The sequence below is a fragment of the Pristis pectinata genome, chromosome 9, assembly GCF_009764475.1.
Source record: "Pristis pectinata isolate sPriPec2 chromosome 9, sPriPec2.1.pri, whole genome shotgun sequence".
Classification (NCBI taxonomy): Eukaryota; Metazoa; Chordata; class Chondrichthyes; order Rhinopristiformes; family Pristidae; genus Pristis; species Pristis pectinata.
The window spans coordinates 27406331-27420439 of record NC_067413.1 but is presented as its reverse complement, the minus strand read 5'-3'; the positions used below and the strand labels follow the sequence as shown (position 1 = coordinate 27420439).

Below are 14109 nucleotides of genomic sequence, written 5' to 3'. Positions count from 1 at the left end.
AATCTGGGCTTCTGATTTACTAGTTCAGTATCATGTGGCCTTAAAATAGTAAAACGCATTATACTGCCTTTAAAAGGTAGAAAATCTCAAAGCGCTTCAGAAGAACATCATCAAACACCATTTGATATTAAACCACATAATGTGATATTAGAATAGGTCAGCAAAAGCCTGGTCAAAGAGGTAGGTAATAAGAAGCATCTTAAGGAAAGACAAACTGGAAGGCAGACGAGATAGCAGTGGTACTTCCAGAATCTGGAATCCATCAAGAGGAAACTGTAGCCAACCAGAAACCACAGACGAAGACAAGGCAAGAAATGAGGAAATACAGAAGTATTGGAGATTTGTAAGAATGGGAAAGATCACAGGGATAGGAGCATAAAGCCACAAAGAATGGGTAGCACGGTGGAACAGTTTTGTAGCTGGTAGAGCTACTGTGTTACAGCTCCACGTTTTTCACATGTTCCTACCCATTGACACCATATACTTTGCCCATGTGTAAAATATGCAGGCAATTCACACGGTCCATTTAAATTCAAAGCTTGACATCCAAAATACTTATTACAAACATAGACTTATGACTATGAGTCAGTAAAGAAGGTTATGAACAATACCTCTTTATAATTCATTTACTGTTAGTGGGTGATGCTTCCAATGCCAGCTTTTATTGCCCATCCCCAACTGCCCTTGAGAAAGTGGTGATGAGCTGGCTTTTTGAACCACTGCAGTCCCTCAAGTGAAGGTACTTGCACAATCCTGTCAGGTAGAGAGTTCCAAAATTTAGGAATGGTATTATATTTCTAAGTCAGGATAGTGTGCAACCTGGTGAGGAACCTGCAGATGGTGGTGTTCCCATACACTGCTGTCTTTGTGGTTGGTGGTAGAGGTTGTGGGTTTGCAAAGGGCTATTGGAGTAACCTGGGCAAGTAACTGCAGTTTATTTTTTAGATGATGCAGATTGCAGCCATGGTGCGCCAATGCTGGGGGAATGAATATTTGGGTGATGGACTGAGTGCCAAACATCTTGCTCAGTCTGATGTTCTTGAGTGTCAGAGCTGCACTAATCCAGGCAAGGGAAGAATATTCTGTCATACATCCAACGTGTGGAAGGTGGAAAGGCTTTGGGGAATCAGGAGTGAGTCACACAGTACAATCACTCCTTTTTATGCACTATGGTTTATTTGCAGAGGGGTGGTAGGTGGCAGTTTCAACTCAAAGCTCAATGTTCTGGCAATATACTTGGCTCTCTCCTAAGCCACAGTTCTCCTTGGCTCTGCTATAGAACAAAACTTCACCCCTCAAAGTCCATCACAGCTTGAATAAAATGAAAATAACTAGTGTTTTTCTGCTGCATCATCATTCTTCCACACACATAATCCCTCGTTCATCCCAGCTGCTTGTCACTATGATTTTGCCCTTTGTACAACTTACTCCAAAATCTCACTTAGGGTGCTGATATCTTTCTCTTCCTGGCACTGCAATAAATGTGGTCAGAAAATAAGGAGAAGCAATACATATGTCCTGAAACCCCACTGATCCAGGACTATTGACAACTATGCATTGCAGTTACGGCAGGATAGTCAGGGAATTCTTTTCCATCCTGAAGGAAAGCACCAACATGGGTAACCAGGAAACTCAAAAGCGCGGGATACCTGATCTTTATAGTTTGCTTTTGTTTGAACCGCCAGTGCAAAGAAGCCAAAGCTTTGTTATCAAAGCAGTAGCAAAATCTTAACCATTAAATCATCAAACCCGACAATACAGTTAGATTGCACTTAGCCCATTTTGCCTGAACTGTCTCACTGAAAAAGCTTCTCAGATAGTCACATCAACTCTCTTTCCTTATTGTCCTTTAGAAGTTTCCTTTTGAAAGTAGTGCAGCAAAAATTCTGCTGGAGGAACTCAGTGGGTCAAGCAGCATCTGTAGGAGGAAAGGAATTGTCACCGTTTTGGGTCAAAACCCAGCATCAGGACTCCTTTCCTCCCACAGATGCTACTCAATCTGTAGAATACCTCCAGCAGATTGTTTGTTGTTCCAGATTCTAGCATCTGTAGTCTCTTGTCTGCCTTTTGAAAGTAACTGATGAATTTGGTTCTGCCATCTGTTCAAGCAGTGGATGCCAGATCATAACAGATCACTGTGTAAGAACAAATCATCTCATTAAGCTGTGAGGGGTGAAGTTTTGTTCTATAGTGGAGACAAAGAGAATTGTGGTTTAGGAGAGAGCCAAGCATATTTCCCCAATCCTTAGAGCAATACAGCACAGATACAGGCCCTTTGGCCAAATGAGTACGGTGCCCACCCAGCTAGTCCCAATATCCTGCGTTTGGCCCATATCCTTCCAAGCCCTGCCCCTTCATATACCTATTCAAGTGCTTCTTAAATGATACTATTGTACCTGCCTCAACCACTTCCTCTGGCAGCTCATTCTATATACTCACCACCCTCTGAGTGAAAAAGTTGCCCCTCAGGTCCCTTTTAAAGTTTTTCCTTCTCAACCTAAATCTGTGCCTCTTAGTTCTGGACTCCCCTACTCTGGGGAGAAGACTCTTACTGTCCACATTATCTATGCCTCTCATAATTTTAAACATTTCTGTAAGGTTGCCCCTCATTCTCTTACATTCCAAGGAATAAAGATCTAGCTTGGCCAACCTCTCCCTATAACTCAAGCCCTCTAGTCCTGGAAACATCCTCATAAATCTTTTCTGCACTCTTTCCAGTTCAACCACATCTATCCTATAACAGGGTAACCAAAATTGCACACGGTACTCCAAGTGCAGCCTCACCAATGACTTATACAACTGCAAAATAATGTCCCAACTCCCATACTTAATGCCCTGACCAATGAAGGCCAGCATGAATGCCTTTTTCACCACCCTGTCTACCTCCCCAGTGCCCTACCATTCATAGAAAAGTCCTATGCTGGTTTGACTTTTCAAAATGCATCACCTCACACTTATCAGTATTGAAGTCCATTTGCCACTCCTCGGTCCACTTCCCTAACTGTTCAAGATCCCCCTGTAATCTACAATAACCTTCTTCACTATCAGCAACACCTCCTAATTTCCTGTCATCCACAAATTTACTGATCAAGCTTTGTGCATTCGCATCCAAATCATTTATATAGATAATGAATAACAAGGGTCCCAAAACCGACTCTGTGTCACACCACTAGTTACTGGCCTCCATTCTGAGAAAGAACCTCAACCACCGCCCTCTGCTTCCTACCTCTGAGCCAATTTTGAATCCACTTAACTAGTTCTCCCTGGGTTCCATGGGACCTCACCTTCCAGACCAGCCTACATGTGGGACCTTGTCGAAGGCCTTGCTGAAGTCCAAACAGACAACATCCACTGCCCTACCATCATCTATCTTTTTGGTTACCTCTTCAAAAAAACTCTAAAAGGTTTGTCAAGCACACCTTTCCAAGCACAAAGCCATGCTGACTCCCCCTGATCAGACTCTGTCTATCCAAATGCTGGTAGATCCTGTTCCTTGGAATTCCCTCCAGTAATTTCCCTACTACTGATGTCAGGCTGACTGGCCTGTAGTTCCTTGGCTTGTCCTTGCTACCCTTCTTAAACAATGGAACAACATTAGCCACCTTCCAGTCATCGGGAAATTCACCAGTGGCTAATGATGAAGCAAGTATCTCCACAAGGGCCTCCGCAATTTCTTTTCTAGCCTCCCACAAAGTTGGAGGATGCACTTGATTAGGTGCTGGGGATTTATCCACCTTAATGCGCTGTAAGGCTGCAAATACCTTCTCCCTGGTAATATGAATTTCCTGCAAATCATCTCTGCTAGTTTCCCTTATCTCTTGAGCATCCATGATTTTCTCCTCAATAAATACTGAGGAGAGATATTTGTTAAAATCCCGCCCAACTCCTACAGCTCGAGACATAGGCAGCCTTGCTGATCTGTAAGGGGACCCACTCTCTCCCTAGCCACCCTTTTACTCTTTAAATAGCTATTGAACCTCAATATCCCTCATCAGCTGAGGTTCCTTTAACTTGCCAGATTTACCCTCCACCCTAACAGGAGCATGTTGCTCCTGGACTCTTGATATTGCCCTCTTAAAAGCCTCCCACTTGCTATTCGTTTCTTTCCCTTCAAACAGGCTCACCCAATCAACCTCTGCTAGATCCTGCCTAATTTCCCCAAAATTAGCCCTGCTCCACTTTAGGACCCTAACCTGCGGACCTGTCCTGTCCTTTTCCATCACTATCTTAAAACTAATAGAATTATGATCACTAGAGCCAAAGTGCTCCCTGACTGCCACTTCTGTTACTTGCCCTACTTCGTTCCCTCAGAGAAGGTCCAATATTGCACCCTCCTGAGAAGGGCCCTCTATATATTGACTCAGGAAACTTTCTTGGACACATTTCACAAATTCCACCCCGTCCATGCCCTTAACACTTTGGGTAGTCCAGTCAATACCAGGGAAATTAAAATCTCCCACTTATACAACTCTATTATTCTTACAACTATGAACAATTTCCCTACACGTCTGCTCCTCAAGTTCCCGCTGACTATTGGGGGGTCTATAATACACTAGAGTGACCTTCCCCTTCTTGTTTCTTAGTTCTACCCATACGGCCTCACTGGATGATCCCCCAAGAATGTCATCTCTAAGTACTACTGTTATGTCCTCCCTTAGCAAAAAAACAACACTCCCTCCTTGCTTACCTGTACCTCTGTCACACCTGTAGCATCTGTATCCTGGAATATTGAGCTGCCAGTCCTGCCCTTCTCTCAGCCATGTTTCTGTTATGGCTATAACATCCCAGTCCTCAGAGCCAATCCATGCTCTGAGTTCATCTGCCTTACTTGTGAAACCTTGTGCATTATAATAAATGCAGTTTAACTGGGTATTCCTTTCCCTGCCTTTACTGTGCCCCTGGCTATCCTGATTACTAAACTTGCTCTCGCTGGCTACTGCATGCCTTGCACATGAATTGCTGGAACATTGAGTGTTTGGTTGAAATTTCCACCTACCATCTCTCTGCAAATAAACTATAATGCAAAAGAAGGATTGATCACATAATGTGACTCACTCCTGATTCCCCAAAGCCCTTCCATCTTCGACAAGTCAGATATATGATAGAATATTCTTCACTCCTGTTTTTTGCCAATTCCCTTATATTTAGGTTCTTTTCTTACCAAATCTTCTGCTGGTGGAAAGTTTCACTATTTATTGTCAAAACCTTTCATGTTTTGGAAGCTTTTCAATCTCTTTATGTTTATCAACCTTGATTATATTTTTATTAACGTATCCTTTGCTGGTTTTAATTGTCATTTGATGTAAACTGCTGAAAAAATCCGGTTCTTCCACTCTCCCCTGCTCTCTTTCCCAGGAGTGCAAAAATAAGTTCAATAAGCTACCAGGTCTAAAATGCTTTTAAATAATGAGGCAAACAATAAAAATAGAGAGGAAAATAAACACTCCTGTGCAACATTCAGCAGCAGCATCAGGCTGAGGCAAAAGCAGAAACAGAGTTTCTGACCCATATTTGAGCAGTGCAGACTGTATGATCTCCTAGAGTTTCTCTGTACCAAACATTTGCTTTTCTTATCAAGTGTCCAGGCCTCAGCTGGTAGCTACAGCACTGCCTGTGGTAACCAATAGCATCAAGGCAGCTCAGTCAAAACAGAAGTGCAGAGGATAGGTTAGGGTGTCAGAGAGAAAACAAATGGTAACTCACGTCTGGGTCCAAAAACTGGGAGGATGTGGCTGAGATAAAGAGAGAAAGCAAAACATTGACGGAGCTGATAATGCTGAGGGCTGAAATGCAGGAGCGCTGGTCCTCAGAACACGCCATCCCCTCGGACACTCCCCTTGAACCACAGCCGGTTACGATATGCGTACATCTACAAACTGACACACACACACACACCGTGAAGAAGCTGAGAGATTGACGAGCTGAAGCTGGGTTGACAGGATTCACATCTGTCCTTGAATCGGCTGCCTTTTTCAGCTCCACGGTACACAGGGCCTGCACTGCACCTTGGGGAAATCATTAATTAATTAAATGCGTCTCCTTTTACACACAGTCTGTAGGCAAACAACAGTCAACAAAGCAAAGAGTGTCGGCAGATTCCTTTAGTACTAAAACAACCAAGTTTCTGCTTTCTCTGCATTCATATTTAGCATCAACCTGTGCAATTTACATGGGAACATTACAGGAAGTAGTTTACTGTTAAGTCTTGTTTCACATAAAGTGCTCTAAGGCAGACAGCGGGGGAACATATGAACTTGGAAACAGGACCAAACCCTTCAGTCCTCAAGCCTGTTCAATTAGATCAAGGCTTTCCTGTTTACTCTGTTTACTGCCATTGATCGTCTTTACTTGATATCCTTAATGATGGAACTCTTTCTAATCAGAATTTCATCATCAGAGGAACATTGATTTTTGCAGGTATTTCTATATCAGACATTTGTTAAGTGATGTCATTCCTTGTGCGATGCTCTTTTTGGTACCATGCTCTCTCAGCAACAACCATCCACCCACCTGCTAAACAGGAACAATTTAACCCTCCTGCTTACTCCCTTCCATCACCTGATCTTCCAGGTATCAATCCCCAATTGCCTAACTCCTCACTTGCCCTTGGTCCCAATCTTACCAAACATCCAGCACCCTGATAGACCTTAAAGTGATCCCCAAGTCCCTGACCTTTCAATCTCACATAGCCCCAACCCTCTGATGGCCACAAGCCTCCAATTCACTGATCGGTGACCATCCAATCCTTCAGGCCTTGGCCCTCTGATACATTAATTGCTTACCCTTTTGTTTCCCTATTCCCAGAGTCCCCAATCTCATTCACTGATATGTTGATTCTCCCACAGCCCAGACCACCTGATTCCCTGATCAATGAACCTCCAATTTTTAAGGCCAGGCCCTATGGTCCTTTGAAGTTCTGAACCTTCTAAGCCCATGGACCTAATTCTCTGCTCTCCTGATTGCTGACCCTATTGTCCAAGTTCCCATATGGAGCACCCTTAAGGTGCCAATCTTCCGATGGCTAAACTGATGCTTCCTTCCCTAACTGGCCTTGATCCTTTGACACAACTCATAAAAAGCTGGAGGATCTCAGCAGGTCAGGCAGCATCTATGGAGAGAAATGGACAGTCGACATTTTGGGTTGAGACCTTTCATCAGGACTGGAAAGAAAAGAGGGGAGATAGCCAGTATAAAAAGGTGGGGGGCGGGGGAAGGATAGAGCAAGAGCTGGCGATGATAGATGGATCCAGGTGGGGGGGAGGTGATAGGCAGATGAGGGAGGGGGGACAATGGGAATGATGTAAGAAGCTGGGAGGCGATAGGTGTAAGTGACAAAAGGCTGAAGAAGATGGAATTTGATAGGAGAGGATGGTGGACCATGGAATAAAGGGAAGGAGGTGACGAGGGGAACTGGTGGGAGGAATGTGTGGGTGATGGGCAGATGGTGAGGGCAGAGGAGGGGAAAGAGAAGGGGTGATGGGGCTGGTGGGATAAGGGAAAAAAGGAACAGAGGGGCGTAGTTACTGGAAGTTAGAGAAATCAATGTTCATGCCATCAGGTTGGAGACTACCAAGGCAGAATATAAGGTGCTGTTCCTTGGCAGTAGATGAGGATGTGGACAGACATGTTGGTGTTGATGGCCAGCCCAAGCCAACTGACCACCCCCGGTTCTCTGATTCCCCTGATCCTTGAATTTCCTGACCAGTCCCACTATTGCATCACCAGGCACGAATCCTCTTATGGGGAGACCAGATACCGTCCTCCAGGACCCTGTCCTGATCAAGACTCCAAACAATGGCCCTCAATATCTCTTGCCCTGAGATCTATTCTCAGTCATGGTTGAGACATATTCTTCCAATGTTGGGCAAGGAACAAGAAGTGTAATTTTGATTCAGTTGCACTTAAAACTTTCAACTTCTTTTCAAATAAGATTTGATTTTGACAATAGGCCAGTAAAATTTCTTTTTCTGAAAGGAGAGTGTCAAACCATTTTAGAGTTTGACACATTCAAACATGACCATTAAATTTGAAAATGAAAGTAATACTCCTCCACAAAATATTATAATAACCTAATTTAACCTATTCACTCAGTATAAATCAGGACACTAAATTTTACTAGGAATCAATAGTAATTGAAATATGTGAGTAACTAAAACGGCACTAGCACTTCCTATTACATGTTTCTGTCAGATTTTAGAGTTACTTCAATCATGTGTAAAAGTCTCATAATTACATTCAAATTTATTCTGTTTCAGCCTTGACTTGGTCAACAGGTTGTGAATTAAAAGCCCCAGGCCAGGAACATAACTAAACCAGATACAACGTAAAGGGATGTGTACATCTTGGATGGACACTAATCAGAAAAGAATAAATTTCTCTCTATATTTGGAACAAACTCATAACATGAATAACATTGGTAAGAAAAGAAATACATTAAACTGGATTAATCGTAGTTTGTGGGACTGTACATTTTCTACATGACAAAGATGACTGTATTTCAAAAGTTGAGATATCCTGGGATTACAAAGGAAAAAATATATGATACTCTTATTTTGTTCTCAGATTGTTTATTTTACCTTCCTTTAATCTGCACACTCCAAACGAGTTTGAGTGCTAGTCCTGCAGAGCGTGGACCTGAAGATCATAGGTCCATGAGATTCAAAATAATTTGGCAAATTGGATCTGAAATTAGATTGGTGATAGGAGGCAAGGGGTAATGGTTGAGCATTGCTTTTGTGTGTGGAAACTTGTAAGCAGTGGTGTACTGCAGGGATCTGTGCTGGGACCCTTGCTGTTTGTTATATACATTAATGATCTAGATATGAGTGTAGAAGGATTGATTAATGTGTGCAGTTGACAAGAAAATTGATGGTGTTGTTGATAGTGAGAAGGGTATTCAATGATAGTAGCCACTGAGTGTATTCAAGAACAGATGCTGAGCTTCTACTTTAGAATAAAAGAAGCCCATCACTTGTGCAGCCCACAGATCTGTGATATACCACATGTCAGGGGAAATAAATCACTATATCCTATATGTTTGAGCACACCAGCCATGGGAACATAGTAAATTGCAGTTAGTCTCTCATTGCTGTACTTTTTATCCATTTTCAATGACGATGGGTTGAATTGGATCATCTTGTGCCACGTCATTCTGTTTCCATGATGTTTGAATAGCTCAGTGCCAGGCCAAGTTATTTAGCATTGGGAAAATAAAAACATAAGAGTATTAGGAAACTCAGAACTCACAGTTTAGATTCTTTCACATTATAGTTCTGATATGAAATGAACTGCAGGGTTTAATCCCAGACTGATCAGTAATTCCTGAATTAATGGCCCAAAATTAATGGTCACGAACAATCCACCTGTATTCGTTGAGGACATACGCAAAACGTTCCCACTTACACCTTGGAGTTTTCCCAGCAGAAACTTGAGGACAGAAGCCATCTAATCAGCATCATACACAAAATGCTGGGGGAACTCAGTAGGTCAGGCAGCATCTATGGAGGGAAATAAATAGTCGACAAAATAGTGTCTTTATAACCTTTAACACGTGTACAGTGTCTCCTTTGTTAGAGAATACCTCTTGCTGCTGAATCAAAAAAGAACAGGGAATGAATTTTGAAATATTTTCGTTACACTATCAGTCTTGTACTTGTTGAACTGCATTGGCTCCCTGAATCATGATCAACCCACATAACTGCTTCAAATATTCCTGCCTCTGTAACCTCTCCCAGACCTGCATCCTTCCAAGAAGACTGTAATCCTCCAGCTCTAGTCTGCTACACATCAAGAGTTTCCTTTGCCCCACCACTGGTGGCAAGCTTTCCACATGCTGGGCCCCAAACTGCTAATCACCCTTCTTCCAGTCTCCTCTGGCTTAACACTAATTTGTTTCTTTTCTCCTTCCTCTGCTTTGTGATGTTTTTCTGTATTAAAGGCATGACGAGTTAAGATATTTGATGTTATTTGTGAGGGCCTGAAAGGGTTTGTTACACACGTGGTAATGTGGGAAGTAGCAGTGGAGGGATCTGCAAATGAAGATATGAATTTTGATTGTAATTAGTTGATAAATAAGTATTCAAAAGAGTTTAATAAGATAGGGAAGGTGAAAACAGTATTTAACACTAGACAGAATTTCTTAATGAAAGGGCAGTGGAAAATCTAATTAAATGGTTTATAATATAACAAAATAGAATGTCTGTGTGTCCCACACATGGCTCAGTAACGAAACAATCTAGAACTCTGAAATTTTGCATGTAAGTTAGGTTTAGCAAAAGGATGTGCACTACACTGTTTTTTTTCTAACCCCCCAAAAGGAAGCCCTCCATAGGGCAAAGGGGGCCTAATTCTAATATTCCTCGTTAAAAATTGATGGACCTAACCTGAGTACTTTTGGCCTACTGAGAGAAACTAAAAAATTGTGCACCAAGTTTTTGTGGGAGACCAACTGTGACTTAAACCAGTTATAAGAATATATCCGAGAGAAAGAACCAAGTTTAGTGAGGCACCAAAGAAATGCCTTGGGTACTATTACCGATGTTGTTTATAATAACCAAGGAGTCATTTATTGTTGGTGCTTCTAGTAGAACAGGAAACATTATCTTATTGATTTACTTTTGGTTAAAGTTCGGAGACAAAACATGATTGCCCTGGCTGTGGCATCATCAGGCCTTGCTTCAACACTTTTGACGGGGTGGGGGGAAGGGAACTGCACATTTGGCTTTTAAACTCCCTTCAAATTTGACAAATGTGGAGACTCCAACATGTAACATTAGCCAGGGAACTGCAAAAGAAAATCTGAAAAAAGATTGTAAACTTACTGTCTGGGATGAATGTACAATGGCACTCAATGCAGCCACTGAAGCATTAGATTGAGAGTTGCAAGATTTTAGACAATAATAAATGAATGGGAGGTGTTATCTTAGTGCTAGCTGGAGATTTTCATCAAACCCTATCAGTAATTCCATGAGGTACTAAAACAGACAAATTGAAAGCCTGTATTAAAGCATCATATATTTGGGAAAATGTTAAGCAATTACACTTGAAAACCAACATGTCAGTACATTTGACAGGTAGTCCATCTGTGAGAGAGTTTTGCTTTAAATTTACTCAAATTAGGAAATGGAGAAATTAAACAAGAAGGCTCAACAGAAATAATTTTGATGAAAAACTTGGACCAAATTGTTACATTACTTCATGACCTAATGCAAGCTGTTTTCCCAAACGTCACTCAATATTATCTGAATTACCAATGGTTGCCTGAAAGAGCAATTTTAGCACCAAAAAGTGACGCATGAATTCTTTTGATTCTTTCTGGACAACATGTACAATATAAATCTATTGACAGTGTGACAAACATTGATGAGGCTGTACATTTTCCTGTCACCACTTGGTGTGCCATCACATAATCTTGAACTAAAAGAAGAAGCTCCAATCATACTACCCAGCAATTTGAATCCAAAAATACTATGCAAAGGCACAAGGTCATCACTTCAAAAATTACTACCACATGTAACTGAGGCTACAATAATGACTGTTAATGCTGTTGGGCAAAACGTTTTCGTCCCTTGGATACCAATTATCCCATCTAAGTTGTTACTCTGAAGAGAGCTGTGGATGCAGCTCAGTACATCACAGAAACCAGCCTCCCCTCCATGGACTCTGTCTACACTCCTCATTGCCTCGGTAAAGCAGCCAACATAATCAAAGACCCCACCCACCCTGGACGTTCTTTCTTCTACCCCTTCCCATCAGGCAGAAGATACAAAAACCTGAAAGCATGTACCACCAGGTTCAAAGACAGCTTCTATCCCGCTGTTATAAGACTATTGAACGGTCCCCTTGAACAATAAGGTGGACTCTTGACCTTACAATCTACCTCGTTATGACCTGCACTTTATTGTGGCCTGCACTGCACTTTCTCTGCAACTGTAAACACTTTATTCTGCATTCTGTTATTGTCTTCCCTTGTACTACCTCAATGTACGGATGTGATGAAATGATCTGGATGGATTGCATTCAAAACAAAGCTTTTCACTGTACCTTAGTACATGTGACAATAATAAACCAATTTACAAATTTAATCTACCTTTTCCATTAAAATGACTTAAATTCCCTGTTCATCTTAATTTTGTTATGAGCATTAACATGGTTGTTGGATATTGAAGATAAAAATAATCTAATAAATAGAGTTGAACATAAAAATAATCTATACAGTTTTACACCTGATTCGAAAGAAAGAAATATAGTGCATCCTGGATCACTTCAACATTGAAATCAAGTAAATGTATACATTGTGCTTAAAGTACTTAAGGAGAACTATATTAAATAGAACCATAGATCACTACAGCACAGAAAACAGGTCATTCGATCCTTCTAGTCTTTGCCGAAACGGTATTCCGCTAGTCCCACTTACCTGCACCAAGTCCATAACCCTCCAGACCTCTCCTGTCCATGTATCTATCCAATTTATTCTTAAAACTTAAGAGTGAGCCCTCATTTACTACATCAGATGGCAGCCCGTTCCACACACCCACCGCTCTCCGAGTGAAGAAGTTCCTCCTAATGTTCCCCCTAAACCTTTCCCCTGTCACCCTAAAGCCATGTGCTCTCATATTTATCTCTCCTAATCTAGGTGGAAAGGGCCTACTCGCATTAACTCTGTCTATGCCCCTCATAATTTTGTAAACCCCTATCAAATCTCCCCTCATTCTTCTACACTCCAAGGAATAAAGTCCTAACCTGTTCAATCTTTCCCCGTAACTCAACTCCTGAAGACCCGGCAACATTCTAGTAAATCTCCTCTGCACTCTTTCAATCTTACTGATATCCTTCCTATAGTTAGGTGACCAGAACTGCACACAATACTCCAAATTTGGCCTCACCAATGACTTATATAACCTTACCATAACATCCCAACTCCTATACACAATACTTTGATTTATGAATGCCAGGATGCCAAAAGCCTTTTTTACAACCCTGTCTTCCTGTGACGCCACTTTCAGGGAATTATGTATCTGAACTCCCAGATCCCTTTGTTCCTCCATACTTTTCAGTGCCCTACCATTTACTGTGTATGTCCTCCCTTGATTTGTCCTTCCAAAATTCAACACCTCACACTTGTCTGCATTAAATTCCATCTGCCATTTTCTGGCCCATTTTTCCAGTTGTTTCAGATCCCTCTCCAAGCTTTGAAAGCCTTCCTCGCTGTCCACAACACCACCGACCTTAGTGTCATCAGCAAACTTGCTGATCCAATTTACCACATTATCATCTAGATCATTGATATAGACAACAAACAACAATAGTCCCAGCACAGATCCCTGAGGCACACCACTAGTCACAGGCTTCCAGTCTGAGCAACAACCATCCACTACCACTCTCTGTCTTCTCCCACACAGCCAATTTCGAATCCAGTTTACAACCTTTCCATGGATACATAGTGACTGAACCTTCTGAACTAACCTCCCATGTGAGACCTTGTCAAAGGCCTTACTAAAGTCCATGTAGACAACATCCACAGCCTTTCCTTCATCTACTTTCTTGGTAACCTCCTCAAAAAAACTCTGCAAGATTTGTTAAACACATTCTACCACACACAAAACCATGCTGACTATCCTTAATCAGCCCTTGGTTGTCCAAATACTTGTATATCCGATCTCTCAGAACACCTTTTAATAATTTACCTCCTACTGATGTCAGGCTCACCGGCCTGTAATTACCTGGTTTACTTTTAGAGCTTTTTTTAAACAACGGAACAACATGAGCTACCCTCCAGTCCTCCGGCACCACACCTGTGGCTAAGGACATTTTAAATATATCTGTCAGGGCCCCTGCAATTTCTACACTAGTCTCTCTCAAGGTCCGACGAAATATCTTGTCAGGCCGGGGGATTTATCTACCTTTATTCGCTGTAAAGCAGCAAGCAGCTCCTCCTCTTTAATCTCTATATGTTCCATGACACTACTGCTTGTTTCCCTTCCTTCCATATCCACTATGCCTGCTTCCTGAGTAAATACTGATGCAAGAAAACTGTTTAAGATCTCCCCCATCTCCTGAGGCTCCACACTTAGACGACCACTCTGATCTTCTAGGGGACCAATTTTTTCC

General features: G+C 41.9%; 1 protein-coding gene across 1 annotated transcript in view; it reads right to left on the bottom strand.

The window, feature by feature from the left end:
* The window catches only part of tmie (transmembrane inner ear), a 39998-nt gene extending 34178 nt beyond the window's left edge, over positions 1-5820 (bottom strand). Inside the window, exon 1 of the mRNA XM_052023473.1 lies at positions 5704-5820. Within this exon, the coding sequence (XP_051879433.1) occupies positions 5704-5820 (117 nt within the window). The remainder of the gene's footprint in view (positions 1-5703) is intronic.
* Positions 5821-14109: the final 8289 nt, after the last annotated feature.